The sequence below is a fragment of the Moschus berezovskii genome, chromosome 11 (assembly GCF_049115385.1).
Source record: "Moschus berezovskii isolate FMDL1 chromosome 11, NW_MosBer_1.0, whole genome shotgun sequence".
NCBI classification, from domain to species: domain Eukaryota; kingdom Metazoa; phylum Chordata; class Mammalia; order Artiodactyla; family Moschidae; genus Moschus; species Moschus berezovskii.
Genome location: NC_142470.1, coordinates 104184602 through 104204093, shown reverse-complemented (window position 1 = coordinate 104204093; position 19492 = coordinate 104184602). Strand labels below are relative to the sequence as shown.

General features: G+C 39.8%; 1 protein-coding gene across 4 annotated transcripts in view; it reads right to left on the bottom strand.

Annotated features, from left to right (window-relative positions):
- Nucleotides 1–19492, bottom strand: part of REV1 (REV1 DNA directed polymerase) — an 89720-nt gene that overhangs the window by 31329 nt on the left and 38899 nt on the right. For all 4 annotated transcript variants that reach the window (XM_055400656.2, XM_055400657.2, XM_055400658.2 and 1 more), the window contains exons 4-8: nt 17428–17596; nt 10058–10210; nt 5361–6073; nt 3155–3262; nt 1612–1728 (exon numbers count right to left, since the gene is read on the bottom strand). In XM_055400656.2, the coding sequence (XP_055256631.2) occupies nt 1612–1728; nt 3155–3262; nt 5361–6073; nt 10058–10210; nt 17428–17596 (1260 nt within the window). The remainder of the gene's footprint in view (nt 1–1611; nt 1729–3154; nt 3263–5360; nt 6074–10057; nt 10211–17427; nt 17597–19492) is intronic.

The window sequence follows — 19492 nt, the reverse complement described above, 5'->3', positions numbered from 1 at the left end:
TACCACTCATACTTAAAGAGGCAGAGAGAATGTGAGCTATACAAGCTTATGAAAAGCTTGTATACAGCGGCTACACCAAGGAAGACAATTAAGTTATTACCAAGGTCAGAATTCTGCTTACAAACTGCTTATGGTCAGATCATTGGTGACAGGGGGAAAGACGTGACAGGACCAGCTCTCCACTCTGAGGAAGGCTGCTTGCCAAGGCTAAACCTCCACGTATACTGCCTAACAGGGGCAGACACAAGATTCTACCCACAGGAGCAGCTCTGAGCACCGGGGCACCAAGAGATACTATGAGCAGTGTTCACAGGACGTCTTCCCTCTTTAAAGCTCATTCAGTATTTTTTGAGTGCCCAGTGAGACAAGTGCCGTGCATTCTCTTAAGCTACCTGTTTACCAGAATGTTAGATTTCATCTTTAAAATACCACACAGAAAAGACAAAAAGGAAAACCAAGCTACCAATACTTCAACTACCCATCTTGTCAAATACCACAATACAACTAACTCTCAACAAGTTCAGAATACCAACCTCAAATTCTACTCACTTCACACGAAACACTAGAATCTCAAAAACTCTCTTATTTAATGACCAGGAAAAGTTTCAGGAAATCTGGAGAATACAAGCACACATGAAGCATCAAAACGTAGCTATAATTATTCTCCTTTATATCCATGGCATGTAAACAGATGAACACAACCAGCAGGAAAAATGTAATCCCAAGAAGGTCCTCCGAGACATCTACTGGTGTTTCTTTCATCTTAATTTCATCGAGGTCATTTCTAAAATAAGGCCCAATTTTTGTAACTGAAAACTAAGAACCTGAAATAACTGGGATGAAATTTAACTGCATGCCTTCCACACTACGGCATATCTAATCTCTATTTTCTGAATAACACTTTTCTGAAAAATAAAAAATACTTATTTGCAGACATCCATGAGAAAAGTGACCAATGTCAAATAATTACTTAGTAATTACTAAGCAAATATTTCTCAGGGAAAACTGTGGGGTAGGGGAGGGAATCTTAACAGTAATGTGATTAGTGTAATTTACTTAATTTTTGCTTATTAACAGCCAAAATTTAAAAGCCAAAGAGGCAGGAAAAAAGTTTCTTGTATGAAATAGGTGCAACAAGGATGTGGGGGTGCCTGCGGGCATCTATCTTCTCACTCCAGTAAACTCAGGCTGGAACTGCTCTTCAGTCCAATGATGCACACTTGTCTTCAGGAAACAAACTGTGTCCTTACTGGGATCCGAGCCCAAACCAGCAGGGAGTTAACTTTCACGTCCAGAGGTTCCTACAAAATGATGTCCATGATTTTCCTCCCCAAACTAAATCTATACAAAGCAAGCTAATCATGCCTTTTCAACATTCTTCACTCTCTTTCCCAGGAAAGTATCATTAGCCAGTTCAACAAAGCCTAACTATAAACCACTCATTTGTATTATGTTCAGACTTTGCTTTAATATGTGACTGACACCCTTAAAACCCTTGAATGAAAAAGCTAATTGTTTCAACTCTGCTTTTATTTCTGTAACAACAGAACCAAAGCAATATGCAGAAGTCTTCGACAGGGGCACTAGGACGTCACAGCTTGTCATCTGTACCTGCTTTGCCCCTCAGGATCTTATTCTGATAATACTGCCACTCCAACTGGGGGTTAGCGCCCGGACGCAGAGGGGCCCTGCCGGTGCCCCTGTTACTTGTAACAGCCACTGGTTTTCCTGTAAGAAGAGTACAATTAGTTTTAAATCTAAGTACAGGAACGTTAACAACACTAAAAAACATGTAACGGAAAATTTTTCAAAAGACGTAAAAAAATATGACATTTTTCTTTAGCTTTATTCAGGCATTAGTCCCTAACGGAGCCAGGAGCGTTAAAGATTATCAACTGCTATGCAAAAGTCATCTAAGTGTCTCTGCAGCCCCCAAAGTAAACTATTCATGACAATTATGATGCATTTATTCAACTTAAAAGCAACACTATCATAGCTTCTCGTTGTCTCTCTGGTTTCTTAAAGTAGAAAACAGGCAACATAGACCCTCAATTCAGAGTGGCAGGGTGAGGAGAGAAAGAAAAACTGTATCTAGGTTTTTTATAATTCTGCTATCAAAAAAGTAAGGTAACATCTAAACTAGTCTTTATTTTTACAGCAAGAAAAAAACTAATCAAATATATATGCAGAGGAATCACAACCTGACCTACTACAGAATCAAAGGTGAGTATATATAGTCACAAAATTTTTGGTTTCGTTACAAAAACTTTCACATACCATTTCCTCGTATGCGTGTGTGTCAGAAGACAGCTCTAACTCTGTAAACCAACAGCATGGATAATTCATGTTTGGTTGTGTGTGTGTGTATAAAAATATATTTCACTGAATGCATTTGTAGTGAGGACAAAGAAAAAAATGCATCAAAAAGCCAGTCATGGGCTAAAATCAACTCCTGACAATCTAAACACCCCTATCAGAACTGAAGCAGCAACTACTTGTGATAAACTTAAAGCCCTATTATTATCCCCAGCAGCTTCTGTGCTTCCCTTACAGGAAAAATACTCACTCTTGGAAGAAAAGGCTAATAGTTATCTCTTTCAGATCTAAACTTCTGAAAAATCCAGAATAAATTATTTTCAAAAGTATTGACAGGTCACAAATACCGAAAATTTCCATTAAAACAAAGACTGCACAGAAGGACAATATATTTTAACAATGTTCAAGAATACAAAATTATTCTACAACCAGAAACTCAGAGTGCCCCCGAACAGAAGGACAGCTAATGATTCATTCAAGAGAAAGTATAGTGACCCAAGTTGCAAAGACATATGCTGCCATAAAATTTCCATTTATTGACAAAAAATAATAAATATAGATAAAAACACAGAAAATGCCCAAAGCAGGTCCCTAATCTTAGATCCTTCAACTGAAGAGGATTACTCTTCCCTAAAGGCCTGATCTCTACAGGGAGGAAAAAAATTTTTTACTCATTTCCTTCGATCTTAATTATGGAGTCCAGAAAATTTGGAAGCAGTAACTGATTTTGCCAAGGAAAATCAGAATGAATATTTCTTAAAGAGTATTTTGTGATCCCTCAGAATATACATTTGTAACAATATATCAAATTTCTTAATACATAAACAAGAATACAGACCTTTGAGATCTGGTCTATTTCGTATACCCACTGATACAAAGAAGCAATCCATATCAACATGCATTATACAGCTCTGATGTCTGGGTGAACTCAATACTGACATATTTCCTAGAAGGAAAAAAAGAACGTTCAAACCCCAAACTAATCAATACTTTAAAAATATCAGGTCTAGTTAACTTTAGAAATTATATTTTTAAATGCTTACAAGCAGAATGAAGTTTTTAAAAAAATACAGATTCTATAATAGATTATTTATATCACCTCAAGAGAAATCAAAATTCAGTTTCTTTGGCTCTAAAAATAATTCAGAGATACAAATTTAGTTTCCAAACATAATTTAAAATCAATTGTGAAGACATCATATTTCCTAGTCTATATTCTAACAAATCTCTCAATCTGTCTAAATGCTTATCTCAAAGTTATTTCTATGTGCTGAATGGTATATAAAAATGTACAAAGGTGTGTTCATATATTTAGCTCCAGGGAGCTAAGTAACTTTAGAGGACCACTACTCGTGTGGTAACAACATTCCTTGATAGGATAGCCATAGACACTGCTACTGTTATCCAGTGCTTGGCAGCAGGTGTCAGGCACTGTTGTAAGGGGTTTACATGCATTAATTTAAATCCTTACAACAACACTATGAAAGAGGTAATAAGCTTATTATCCCCATTTTGCAGACTAATAACTTCAGTCACACAGCCAGTAGGAGGCTGAGCTGGTATTTAATCCCAGGGCGTCTGATTTCAGAGTGCACAGGCCACCACCCTTGTAAAAAGCGATGATCTCACACAGGACTTTTCCTCTGACAGATTTAAGAACAGTACTAAGGTTAGTCTTCATAACAGGCTTCTAAAAACTTACAGTTACTACCCAAAAGGTTGAGACAACTCTATTTACCAGACTGTGACTATGAGCACGTTGCCCTTGTTCCCACTAAGGGCACAGCACTGGGCCTTGCTCCTACCACCCTCCCGGACCATCACTCGTCAGCCAGCAGGAAACAGACGCAGAGAGTGAACTCACACGCTGCTTCCTGAGAACGGCGCAGCCAGGCTATGCGCGACTACCTGACTCCACAGCCACGGACTTCCCTGCTGCTCTCCCTGTTACCTCAAGAAATAACTTATAAATCTTAATTATAATCCTGCTGTATAAAACTGTTATATAAACATAATGCAAACAACTCAAAATAATGGTTTTAAAGATTGAAGTCATATGGAAGGCATATATGAAATGCCCACTGAATGCTTTCATACAATATAAAAATCTCTCATCTTGGAAAATTCCCACTCATGGAAATAATTCATAACTACTCTTTGAAGCTTTCTAAATTAAATGATCTTTAGGTAACAAGACCAAGGCATGATATAAGGAAAATCTAATACCTATAACCATTATTTTGAACTATTTTATAAATAACAAAAAGCATTTGGAATAATTAAACACAGCAAAACATAACAAGAAATCCACATGTAGAGGCTCTACCAGTCTGGGAGACATGAGCTTCTCTGTGCATCAGTTTCCACAGCTATAAACTGAAGGGTAATATCAGCTCATCTTCAGGGAGGAACCATGTAAGTCATAAAAAGCAACTAAAGCCTTAAACTAGATACCAATTTATACTTACAGGCACAGAAATACAGCCTGTTATTGTTGGTTTTGTTTTTGATGACAACAGAAATATTGAAATACAAAATACAATTAGCCAATCTACTTATGTGAAAATACTTAACCTCACACTAAAAGTGTACCACTATAATCACAATAGCTATTATGTCAAAGTTTCTTAATGACTTAAAAATCATTATGACGCAAGCTTTTAAAAATTAACAGTTACTCTTACCAAACCATTTTTACAGGAGATTAAGCACTGAATATAAACTATGCTATATTTTACAGTTTAAAACTTCAACAACTGATAAAGTCTACAGGAAGAATGAATGCTCAGAACCCCAACCTTGGACCTATTCAAATTACTTAAAAGATTTTCAGTTAGCCACACTCAAAACTAATTTTGTCAAAAATACTTTAGTGAGAAAGCTTGTTATCCTCTGTTATACTTACTGCTACTCACATAACCTGATACTCCTCAAGACTGCCACGTTACAAGAGCTTAGTACTGACCAGAACACCAGGGACAGATTAAGAACAAAATGGTAAGCATGACTGTTTCTTAAGAAAACGATTGTAGTTGAGTATCTACCTGTGTCAGTTACAACAAGTGCGGACCTGCCTGCTTTCATTTTTTTTAACTTTTCCCTTCCTGGAAAGATACCACTACTCTGTCTCTGCAGCGCATTGACAAACTCAGTCAGTTCGCACTTCCACGTGGATATGTGGTGCAGTCTGGACCGGGAGTAGAAGTCCGAGATGAAGCTGCAGTCCGAGGGTCTGGGCGGCCCCGAGGGCGCCCCCCTGCTAGGGGAAGGTGCTGACGAAGTGCTCCTTGTGCTTGAAGGCCCCTGAACGGTCGAGTGGTGAGCACCATTGACTCGAGGGTTGCTGTGCAAAGGTGGCGAGGAGAAGGGCTTAGTTCTGTGTGGATCCCGCAGAGCGTCTGCGCTGCAGGTGCTCTGCTGGGCCAGCTGCACGGTGCAGTCTCTGAAGGCGCCGCGGCTCCTCTCGGCCCCCGCAGCCTCCTCGCGGGCGGGCTCTGGGGACAGCCTGCTGGCAACACCGCTGCCCGGGGGCGCCAAGCAGTCCAGGCTCTTTAAGGCACCGTGAGAGCTGTGGGCATGCCCATTACAAAGGGCACGGCCATCTCTGGGATGCGGAACGCCATTCTGTTTCCTTCCTGGGAAGACAGGCTCCAGCCCCACAAAATCACAGTCATTATCTGCATCTTCTTCATTCCAGTTGTTCACTCCATTGACTCTGACTTCACTTTCGTTCTCAATTTTCTTCATTATGTGATTTCTAAAGCAGAAAAAGAAAAAAATTTTGTTTAAATGAATAGTGTCTGACTTTCAAACTGAAACAATTTTTCATATAAACTCTTACTGATACACACTTTAAATCCCCCCACCCAAATCTGAAAGATTAAACCACGACTTGAATTACTGCTCTTCCAACAGAAGATAATTCTTTTCTTTTTCCTTTTTTTTTTAAATTTTTATTGGAGGCTAATTATTTTACAATATTATATTGGTTGGTTTTGCCATACATTGACATGAATCCGCCCTGGGTGTACATGAGTTCCCCGTCCCGAACCCCTCTCCCACCTCCCTCCTCCCCTTATCCTCCCTCTGGGTCATCCCTGCACACCAGCCCCAAGCATCCTGACCTAACATGCATCGACCCTGAACTGGCAATTCATTTCACATATGATAATATACATGTTTCAATGCCATTCTCCCAAACCATCCCACCCTCACCCTCTCCCACAGAGTCCCAAAGACTGTTTTATACATCTGTGTCTCTTTTGCTGTCTCGTATATGGGGTTATCATTTGCATCTTTCTAAATTCCATATATATGCATTAGTATATTATATTGGTGTTTTTCTTTCTGGCTTACTTCACTCTGTATAATAGACTCTAGTTTCATCCACCTCATTAGAACTGGTTCAAATGTATTCTTTTTAATGGCTGAGTAAGAGTCCCTTATACTGCAAGGAGATCCAACCAGTCCATTCTAAAGGAGATCAATCCTGGATGTTCATTGGAGGGACTGATGCTAAAGCTGAAACTGCAATACTCTGGCCACCTCATGCGACGAGTGGACTCACTGGAAAAGACTCTGATGCTGGGAAAGGTTGGGGGCGGGAGGAGAAGGGGACGACGGAGAATGAGATGGCTGGATGGCATCACCGACTCTGGGGACATGAGTTTGAGTGTACTCCGGGAGTTGGTGAGGGACAGGGAGGCCTGGCGTGCTGTGATTCATGGGGTCGCGGAGAGTCGGACACGACTGAGCAACTGAACTGAACTGAATACTCCATTGTGTTTATGTGTACCAAAGCTTTCTTATCCATTCGTCTGCAGATGGACATCTAGGTTGCTTCCATGTCCTGGCTATTATAAACAGTGCTGCGATGAACATTGGAGTACATGTGTCTCTTTCAATTCTGGTTTCCTCGGTGTGTATGCCCAGGAGTGCGATTGCTGGATCATATGGCAGTTCTATTTCCAGTTTTCTGAGGAATCTCCACACTGTTCTCCATCGTGGCTGTACTAGTTTGCATTCCCACCAACAGTGTAAGAGGGTTCCCTTCTCTCCACACCCTCTCCAGCATTTATTGCATGTAGACTTTTGGATAGCAGCCATTCTGACTGGTGTGAAATGGTATCTCATTGTGGTTTTGATTTGCATTTCTCTGATTATGAGGGATGCTGAGCATTTTTTCATGTGTTTGTTATTATTTGCTAAACTGAAGGAGCAAGGTACTAGGAAAATTCTAGCACATTAACAGCCTTTTAGGGTTTGTTTCCTTTTTAAAAATTTCAGACACTCCCAAAGAAGAAAGAGAATGGGATCTTCTTCAGATTTAAGAAAAAAACCAAAAAACAATTTTCAATTATTTTCCCATTAAAAATTGATTGTCATCCACTGATATAAGCTTTAAACACCCCATCTGAGTCACAGTGCCTGGCATACACTAGTAGTCAAGCATTTGCTCAATTAATACAATATGAATAATTCCTGTAAAAATGGGTAAGAAACCTCATGTGAATTCTTACTGCTATGTTTATTTTCAGTTTTTTATGTAAGGTACTGTTCAACACATTAAATCCAATACTGCCGCCCTCCTGAGGCTGGTTACTTTCCCTCAGGAAACAACCAACAGACTATATTCATTAATCCATTAATAGGGTCAACTGGTGTAGATAAAAAGTAAAAGAAAAAGTCAATGTGTAAGGTTAATTCAATGAAATTTATATCTAGAAAAATGAGGATGTTTGCCCTGCTGACAGGGAATTAGTGTTTTCTTTCTAAGAAATGCATTATTTAGATGCCAGGGTGGTAGGTCCAAGGCAGTCTGGACCCAGTGTCCCGATGACAGGTTTATAAATGCAGGAACTATGACAAACGTTACACTAAATTACACTGCTCCTCTAATGATTCCCGGTAATGCTCCGTAATAAAGAAAAAATTCATTTGTATTCAAAAGAATCATCTAAGTAACAAAAACAAGAGTCTGAACTACAAAGCCGTAATTCACTCTACTGAGGAAAGTCCACAGCGTTAGCCCAGTTACAGTTCAGGCTCCAGATGAGGGCACGCACAGCACTAAGGCACAGGTTAGACTATCACCCCGTCAACAGGTTTAATCTCAAGTTCCTCCTCCTAATACCAACTGGATCTATTAGTAATGACAGTCTGACTACACAGGAAAACCACACATGAGCTGGATCCAAACATCACCTCCCATTTCTGGGTTGGCTCTGGCTGATCAGCTTGTGGAATCTGACCGCCAACTCTGAGCAGGTCCAAGCCTCACAAGTAAGCACACCAAAGAGAAACAGAAAACCAACCAGAAACGATTAAGCGAGGAAGGAAAGAAAACCTAATGCGATGCAAGACAGAAAGTCTGGCCTTTGAGACAAAGATCAAGGACAAAGAGCAAGAGACATGAAGGAGCTTCAAAAAAACTTATAAAATGCACTGAACATGCCGGAAAATAAAGATCAAGAAAGAAACAAAAGTGCAATCAGAAAAGTCTTAGATCTAGTTTTCTGTGTTATAAACACTAAGACTTTAAATGAATACTACCAACACATGCAATAGAAATGCACACACTGGCAATGAAACGCTGCTCACAGCCCTCTTTTTGCACTGCAGTCTTCCAGCCTAGGCAACTGGACATCTAAAGCGGCTGGACTGGAAATACACCACAAGTGGATAATACATTCATTAGGCAACAACATAAATGGATCAATAATTAAAATCTAATAGGCAAATTCTTCCTAAAATCGACACAGAGAAGAATTTTAAAACACACACACATAGATATTTTCCTTTATTAGCGGAATAAGAAAAAAAAAAGATGAAGTTGCACATTCAGAAAGTTTTCTGGTATTGCCTGTACACACTGATGGTACTAAAAAACAAAATCAGAAGTTTCAGGTACCATGAAAAACAACTTACGCAAGTGAATACAAGGTAAAGAACAAATGCCAACAAAACTAGAGAAGGCAGTGACATCGGATCCCCCCAGTGCAATTAAGACTCCTGGTCTTTTGGAAAAAATATATCCAACTCCCAAAGCAAGCAATTTAATAAATAAGGAGAAGGCTCATGACAATGAATCATGATGATAAACCACCTGATATACAAGTTAAGGCAACATACCAATTAACTGTGGAGCCAATTTACCTAGGGTTACTGCAATTAAAGCTTAAATCAATCAAAATATTTTAAAAAACCAGACACATGGAATAAAGCCTAGATTCATCTCTAATTCTATAACCTTGAGGATCATCAACTAAATTTTCACCAACATAAAATATTTATGTTTTTATATTGTTACTGACTTAGAATTTTTCAAAGATAACCGAGAAATGTTAACATTTTCATTATCTATCTTTCTGTGCAACAGTGCACAATAAATGTACAAGTGGCGTAGTTCAGTTTTTGAGAAGGTAACATTCTACAGCAAATTACTTGTGTCAAAAATTATTACTGCCATGAAAATCCATGAAAAATTTTACTTCTAGTAACTTAACAGCCATTGGTTTAATATGGAAATCTAATGTGAGTGGAAAAGTTTTCTTGTTTACATTTTATTTATGAAACTGTCATGATAAAAATAATTTTGAGGTAAGACACCACCCCAATGCTTCAACAGGATTAATATAGATGAATAACTAGGTTGTATGTGTGTTTCTGTCTTGAGTAGAGCAGGGGCCATGCACACTGCTAAACCCCAGCTCTGCAGTCGCCCCAACCCAGACGCACTTACACCCTGTCGTTGAGCTGCTTGGTGATACTGCTGGGACCGGGGAGGGGGTCCTCAGGTTTGCACACAGGATTAAAGTTGAGACTTTTCTGCACAGAAGACTGCTTGCTGTACAGCTGATACGGAATGCAGGACAGGAGTCGTCCAGCTTTGATGCTAAAACAAAAAAGTCAGACCAATTTAAGAGTTTAATACTTGGGTTACACAAGCTTCACAGAAAATGAATGTTCTCAATAACAGGAGTATTCCACAAACAACATGCCATTGCTCTTTCTAGTTTATTCCTTCCTCCTTTGTTTTAGTGGTCCTAATACAATTTTAGTTAAATTTAAATGAAGAGACATGTCTTAAATTTTAATAACTAATGGCCAACAATCTCACATTAAGGAGGGGAAAATTAGAGAAAAGGATGAGAAAAGTTTAAATACAGGGATGGACTAATCAATATTTTAATCATCATGACTTTAAAATTAACGACAATCTTTCCCCAAAATTGCTACAGATGGTGACTGCAGCCATGAAATTAAAAGATTCCTGCTCCTTGGAAGAAAAGTTTTGACAAACCTAGACTGTATATTTAAAAGCAGAGACATTACTTCGCCGACAAAGGTTCATACAGCAAAAGCTATGGTTTTTCCAGTAGTCAGGTATGGATGTGAGAGATGAACCATAAAGAAGGCTGAATGCTGATGAACTGATGCTTTGAGCTGTAGTGCTGCAGAAGACTCCTGAGAGTCCCCTGGACTGCAAGATCAAACCAGTCAAACCTAAAGGAAATCAATCCTGAATATTCATTAGAAGGACTGATGGCGAAGCTCCAATACTTTGGCCACCTGATGAGAAGAGCCGACTCATTAGAAAAGACCCTGATATCAGCTGGGAAAGAGTGAAGGCAGGAGAAGGGGACAACAGAGAATGAGATGGCTGGATGGCATCACCAACTCAACGAACATGAGTTTGAGCAAACTCCAGGAGATGGTGAAGCGCAGGGAAGCCTGACATGATGCAGTCCACAGGGTCACAAGGAGTTGGACACGACTGAGGGGCTGCACAACAACAACAACAGTCTTTCTCCAGTTCACACACAATCATCGAGGTTTTCTCAACCATCTCACATGCCAAGTTTCCCCAGAATAACAGGACTGGACAAGGATCCCCTATTTCTAAGATTCGTGTCAGGTCTATTACGTGTGAAAGCCTGTAATGTGAAGGACAAAATAAAGAACCTCAACTTTAAGAGAAGTAAGTAGTTTATACTATTTTATATGTATAACTGTGACAGCGACAAGGCCACCAGAGGACAGGAGCTAAGAGCAGTTACTGTGTACATCTCTGTATCCTCTTCCAAACATGCACTACCTGCGCGTCAAACATCACCAGGACAAATCAGGGGCACGAGCAGTGTGACACTAGACAGTCCTGGCCCATTAACAGACACTCCCAAACACCTATTACAACTAAGAACTAAAGCCAAGTTCATTAAACTCATATTTGCTTTCTAATAAACCGAGTTATGTATGGTTACTGTCTTTAAATATATCATTCTCAATTCAAAATTGAAACATTTCGAAGCATGTGTGGATTTAAACCTAAACTACATATTAACAAAACCACCCTTCAATTATTTAGGAAAAAATGAATAAAGAGTAAAATACTTTTCTTATTATCTGACAAATTCAAAAGTTTTGACGTTTTCCTCAAAGGGCACTCCAAAAAACTTTAAAAAAAGTAAGAAATTACTGAACTGGCTTAAACAAAAAAATTCAAAATATTGAGTCAACAACTGTGAATACTGAAAAACATTATGATGATATCCTGAAAATGGAAATATACCATGTTACAAACTAAGTCCTTTATGTAATTATATCAGTATATAATTCCCCCTAAAACACCTTCAACTTTAGGTAGCATTACTAAATATGCTGAAGTACTAAATCACGACAGTGGAGAACATTACTACTGACAACACACTTCAATTCTCATTTACCTAAATAAATTTACCATCGGGCTAAAGTTAGTTTTTATCAAGATGACAGATTACATTCAAATAAGAGAATGAAAATCCTAATACTGGACTGTTTATTAATCTCCTTTATTCTTTTTTTTAAAATTTATTTACTTTAATTGGAGGTTAATTATTTTACAATATTGTATTGGTTTTGCCATACATTGACATGAATCTGCCCCAGGTGTACATGTGTTCCCCATCTAGAATCCCCCTCCCACTTCCCTCCCCATCCCATCCCTCTGGGTCATCCCAGAGAACCAGCCCCGAGCATCCTGTATCATGCATCGAACCTGGACTGGTGATTCGTTTCACATATGATAATATACATGTTCCAATGCCATTCTCCCTATTAATCTCCTTTATTCTTTATCAAACTAATTTTGCTTCCTTTAACAACCGGTCTCCACTGCCCGGCGACAGATCTTTGTCTTCTTAGCATCTCCTATCCTACCTGCTCCCCCAGCCCCAGCAGCAGAGGGACCTGGCTGAGCGTCTGCCTGTTTCATCACACAGAGCACAGCTAGGACTAAGAGGTGAGCGGAGACTGACACCGCGCTCAATGTGCCACGGGCACACCAGAAGGAAGACCCAAGTGCAGCAGAGCCAGGACACGCCCCGCTGTCATGCTAGCTTCTCCCAGGCTCCTGACAGTTTGCTGGCTGACCAGACTCTGGAGGTGCTCTCTGTGGCCAACACTGATTGCACATGACCCCTATGAAGACTGAGGTCACCTGGCAGAACCTAAGGCTTATATAACTCAGCCCATGGACACGTATCAGACGCATATTCACTGATGTGAAATATTTACTTAGTTGGGGGACTCTTAACTCTTGGTTTTTCCTCTAGCCCCAGTACACTAATCTCTAAAGTAGAACTTTGCTACTAACAGTCCTCTAAACCATTTCCTATGCTGACACAACGAATTTACACTGACAGTTACAACCAGAATCTGGAAAAATTTGTAAAAATTGAGATATGAAAGTCACTACGTTGATTTCTATTCCAAACTCTGTAGTGTCACTGTAGCAATACTATCTCTTTAGATGATGCAATTCTGCTCATCAAAGGTCGCATGGTTCCAGTCAACGTCCCAGTCATTCTCTATTAGAAAACCCCTGTCTAGCACCAAATATTCACCTGCCCATCCAATTCAGGCATCTGTCTTCTTCCTCATTCAAAAGTGAATTTAAGGCAAGAAAGGAGTGAATTATGTGCTAAGGAAAAACTGAACTGTTTTTGCCTTATATTCTACCACTAAACAAAAATTCTTCACTCATTCAACATTAAAATTCCCTTTGTCCCCACCTCCCCGATCACCTAAGCTTTCCAACCACTCACCAAGATCGTACAAGCTCAGAAAAGGAAATAACAGGTAAGAACAACAAGTTCCTTTATCCTATAGGGCCCAAACTGCTTTTTATTTTTCACTACAAATATTGAGAGTTAAACTATTCATCATTGGTGATGGACAGGGAGGCCTGGAGTGCTGTGATTCATGGGGTCGCAAAGAGTCGGACACAACTGAGCGACTGAACTGAACTGAAACTATTCATAGTCATTCTTTAGCTCCTGAAAACCAAGAATATATTTTCTTATAAATATTATCTACAATATGAGGTGGAGGAGGTACTGAAATGTGTGTACTGGGTAGTTGGCCAAGTAAAAATAATTTGAGAAGAATTCTGCAGTGTTGTGCGAGAAAAAAGTAAATGCTCAAGATAAATTTTTTTAAAAAATGCAAATCTAGACCAGAAATGAGAATCATGAATATTTTCTACTAAGAATTGAGGTAAGACACAGAAACATAAGGGGAAAATCATGAGATAAAATTGTAGTCAACTTATATTTGATCTGAATAAGAACTCTAATAATTACGTTGAGTGTAATTAGAAACAGTTTCATTCCATATGAAGTGAGAGGGCTTCACGGCACCACAATCATGTGACAGACACACGAGCATGTGAAGCTCAGGAAGAAAGGGCGCACTGACTGGGAGCCAGTCACTCCCACGAGAAGACCCTGTGGGCTGGTGTGAACAGGAACCTCTCTCTTAGCGGCCCAGCCCGTGAGAACCAGGCTCTCTCGCCAAGGGAGACTCCATGCAAAATGGACAACGAGAACAGAACAGACTTGGAGTAACACAGCACCATGGTTTCTACTGAGCTCCGCCCTGATGAGCCTGAGGGGTAACCAGAGCGGCTTCCGTAAGTATTTCACACTTCAAATTTCCACATCAAATTGTCTGAAGAAAGGGATTAACAAAAATGTGAAATACTATACCACATACAACCATAAGATTCACAAGGCAAAACCTTCAGTAACGTAACTCAGAACTTGAACTAATGCACCCAGGCTTCTTATTAAAGGACTCCCCTGCCTCTTGGAAGTCGTGACCTTGTAATAATGTCTGTATTAACTCGGGCTTAATGGTACCTACACAGGCACCAGGGAATTTGAATCAAAGCAATCAACCTCCACACTTAGAAGTGTTAGTCACTTTTCAAACTGCTCAAACCAAAAACAGGAAAACCAATTATAAAAGAGAATACCATATATCATCCTTTAAATAGCTAATATAATGTTCAAACTTTTAAGTATAATAAACTCTCATTAAAGCAATGCAGTGGAGAATAGATGAACAAGACTGGGATTAGAGCGTGGAAGCAAACAGCTCTGATTTACCCTGGAGAAGCCCATGCTTATGACATTACGGACACTGGGCATTTATGTCATATATTAGGGCAGAGAGCTGACTGATCCATTGCTATAGAGATGAATGAGCCAGTTCTCATCTACCAACTTAATTAAATGGCAAAGAGCAGACCCAAGGATGAGTCAGAAATCTGGATTCTGAATTCTGTCTCTCAGGCGAATCAGTTAACCTTATCAGTCCTGCCTTCTCATCTACCACATAAAGAAAATACATCACATAATCATGATTCCAAAGTCACTTCAGGTATTTAAAAACAGATCATTAGGCCTGAAGGTATATTTTATAACGTGTAACTGCCTCAGCTGTGTTTATTATTGATTTACCCCTCTAGCTGCATTCAGCAAAAAAGAGCCAGTATAAAGAAAGAGCTGTCATGAAGACCATCATTTTTAAACATGTCAACTTACACCCAGCCAGGGCCCTCTTCACCTCCCTTTCCTATCATCCATGATCTCCCCTATTCTCCCCAAAGCCAAACTAACATCCCCAGATCGAAATTCCAGCCCCAGCACAATGAAATGACTGTGTGTGTAAGTGCCCACACACAGTGGAACTCTGAAATGATACTAACCTCTTATACAAAAACTTCACAACTCCTTTTCAAGAAGACACACCACTAAAAGCCATGTGGATAAATCCTATATAATGAACAGTGACTGGGTCCTCGAAACACAGCACAAACATGTTCCAGGGATGAGTCTTCAACTTAACACACCAAGACTTAAATTTAAAAACCCCTAGTCTATATGACGGAGAAGGCAATGGCACCCCACTCCAGTACTCTTGCCTGGAAAATCCCATGGATGGAGAAGCCTGGTAGGCTGCAGTCTGTGGGGTCACTAAGAGTCGGACACAACTGAGCGACTTCACTTTCATTTTTCACTTTCATGCATTGGAGAAAGAAATGGCAACCCATTCCAGTGTTCTTGCCTGGAGAATCCCAGGGGTGGCAGAGCCTGGTGGGCTGCCGTCTATGGGGTCACACAGAGTCGGACATGACTGAAGAGACTTAGCGGCAGCAGCAGTTTATATGAATAATTTGGCTTTCTGGAAGCCAAATGCACTTTTTCCCTAAATGTACCTTTGACCTTCTGGAATTGATTTTTGCAATACTTGGTCATGTTTATAGAATAAAAATAAAGTAGCACAGAAGCAGCAGCTTCTTCTAATTTACGTCTCTATAATATGTGAAGCACTCTGCTAGGTAGTCTGCATGAATTATTTCTAGTTTTCACATAACCGTAACAGGTAGACAGTGATGTTTTACAAATGAGGAGACAAGGTTCAGAATGGCTGCACCCCTGCTCCTGTTACAATCCAAGATGACAGGGACTCTGAACAGATGAGCTGGAACATGAACCCAGGTCTGTTTCCAGAGCCCAGGCACAGCCTTTCCACAAATCACAGCCCCTTGCAAATCTATGCTGCTGTATCTGCGATACAGAAGACCTGAACAAGTCTAAATCTACCGAATAAATTAATTTAAGGTGTCAGAATTAATGAAATTTAGGGTAAGAAAAATAGCTTTGGCAGTTGACTTAAATAATTTCTAAGTTTGTGTCATTAACACTCCACTATACAATCTGACCATTCTCTCATATACTGATAACAATCCATTCATGCATAAAATTATGATTTTAATACTTTCACTTTTAACTTTCAATCACTCATATAAATTATATGTAAATCACTTAAGTTCTAGCTCATCCTCAAATTTCAGATGATGTATTCTATGCTAGGAAGTTACTAAGAATGGCCACCACTGATTTCAGTTCAGTTCAGTTGCTCAGTCCTGTCCGACTCTTTGCGACCCCATGAATCACAGCACACCACACCAATTCCAAACCAACAGCCAAGGAACTAGAACAACTGAAAAACAGGTTATTAATAAAACTGCAAACTGCTCCCCTCTCCAAGAACTTCAGGTCCAGATTATCCTCATCTTTTCCCCCTTAGCATGTATTAAATTTTAACATATGATATAAACTTACTCAGTTCAGTTCAGTCAGTCGCTCAGTCGCGTCCGACTTACATATTGTTTATTATCTATTTCTCCCAGTAGAATGTAAGCTTCAAGTAGGGGGGATACTATGTTTTGCTCAATGATGTATTTCCCAAGTACAAAGAACACTGCCTACTGATAACAGGTGCACAAACATTTGCTGAATGAGTAACATGCTTAGTCAAGTCCTTCCATCACTGCCTCCTGCTCTTACTTGAGTCATCTTCCCTAAGTTCTGGGAGCTGAGGATGCAGGAACACTAGCATCAGACCACAGGCACCTGAACTATTACGCAAGGCTAAGGAGTACAGTTCTTGTTTAGTTGCTAAGTCGTGTCCGACTCTTTTGTGACCCCATGGACTGTAGCCCGTCAGGCTCCTCTGTCCATGGGGTTCCCCAGGAAAGAATACTAAAGTGGGTTGCCATTTCCTTCTCCAGGGGATCGACCTGACCCAGAGATCGAACCTGTGTCTCCTGCATTGGCAGGTGGGTTCTTTACCACTGAGTCACCCAAGGAGCAGAGCAGTGTTGTTTAAGACACTGATTACTCTTCATCCTTAAGTTAAAAGGTACTGCAGGTTAGGTAAGGGTTTATAATACGAATAAGCATTCCAATTTCTAAAAACGCTTTAATTAAAAATTAAACTTACCTTTCCACAATCCATTCCGGTCGAATTACTTTTTCTCCCTTTAACTCTTTGATTTTGGCATTAGGAAGATTTGTGGCAATGATATGTGTTGTTTTGGATCTGGAATAATACACGTGATACTGGCCTCCATGCAACATCATTAGCTTTCTCAATTCCTCAGCAGATGGATCTGTAAAATTAATAATAAAATATGCTGAAAGTTTTATGTATAAGAAAGTAGAAGCAGAGCACTAGCTGAACGACCCCTTCAACTGGATGACTTAAAGAACACCTCACTGGCTGACTTTCTCCTTGGCTGTGCTGTCGGTAAACAGAGCAGGAGGAAAACCACAGAGTGACAGAACTATCCTGCCTTTTTCAGCACAGCTGATCCTCCGGCCACTGAGAGTCAGCCAACACAAAAGCATCTACTGCCTGGCTGTCGTGGTGGCTCAGTGACAAAGAATCCATCTGCCAATGCAGTAGCCTTGGGTTCGATCCCTGGTCTGGGAAGATCCCACATGCCATGGAGCAACTAAGCCCGTGTGCCACAACTACTGAGCCTGCGCTCTAGAGCCCGGGAGCGGGACGACTGAAGCCCGCTCACCCTGGCCTCCGCGCTCCACAACAGAAGTCACCACAGTGAGAACCCCGTGCACTACAACTGGAGAGGAGCCCCCGTTCCCTGCAGTGAGAGAAAAGCCCGTGCGCCAACAGAGACTCAACGCGACCAAAGTAAATAAGTTACTTTTTAAGAACTCATCCACATAAAAAAAATCTTAGAAAAGCAAAACAAAAACACCTACTGACAAGAGATGCCTAGAGGAGCAGACAGGAACCTCAAGGAACGAATCTGATGCTGACAACAGTGCACTGCTGGAACCGGTGAGGATTTTTACCACAGCTTAAAAACGTTTACTATCAGCAGACTTACTGTAGGGCTTGTTAGACTTTCCTCCTATGAAGTTATCTAAACTTTTATTTAAGAAAATATAAGAAAAGTTAAAATAATCTTATTTGGTTTCCAAATATGAACTTGCATCAAAGCCAAAAAATAAACCAAAATAAATTAAAAAAAAATGCCAACCAAGAAGCACCGTTTTATCCCCAATTCTGTTTCAAATTATTTTATTCTTAATAAAACTACAGAAAAGTATCTTAAATATGAATCAATGTGGTTTATGCTTTCCCATAAAATGTCTGACTCATTAAAGTTATGTTATGACTGGCATTACTAGTATCACATTAAATTAATTATTTTCAATAGCTCTTCTATTTTTTTTCATTTTTATCTTAAGAAAAGGAAAGGAAAGTGAAACTCACTCAGTCATGTCCAACTCTTTGCGACAACATGGACTATATAGTCTGTGAAAATCTCCAGGCCAAAATACTGGAGTGGGTAGCCTTTCCCTTCTCCAGGGGATCTTTCCAACGCAGGGATTGAACCCAGGTCTCCCACATTGCAGGTGGATTCTTTACCAGCTGAGCCACAAGGAAAACTCTGCATCACACCTCCCATAGCAATAGCTATTGGGGGGTGATATCCCCAGGAAGCTTGTGAATCTTCTTGGCTATTCAAGCAATTTATTGTCTTTAAGCACAAATAATACCAATCCAAGCATGTACTTTTATTAGAATACTTTTATTAGAATAACTAATTTGGTGTGTTTGGGTCTTTAGAAGAAGAAACATGCTCCCTTAGCAGGAATTTTGGTAAGGGTTTTATCATGAGCAACCTAACCTTACACCTAAAGTAATTAGAGAAAGAAGAAGAAACAGAACTCAGAGTTAGTAGAAAGAAAGAAATCATAAAGACAAATAATATCAGAAATGAAAAAAGTTAAAATGGACACCGTGTGAATACAAAGACTCCTAAGAGACTACTGTGAACAGCTATATATGAATAAAATGGACAACTTAGAAGAAATGGACAAATTCTCAGACAGGAATAAGCTCCCAAGACTGAACCAGGAAGACATAGAAAACATGAACAGACCAACTACTAGTACTGAAATTGAATCAGCAGTTTAAAAACTCCCAATAAAGGCTTCTCTGGTGGTCCAGTGGTTAAGAATCCACCTTGCAG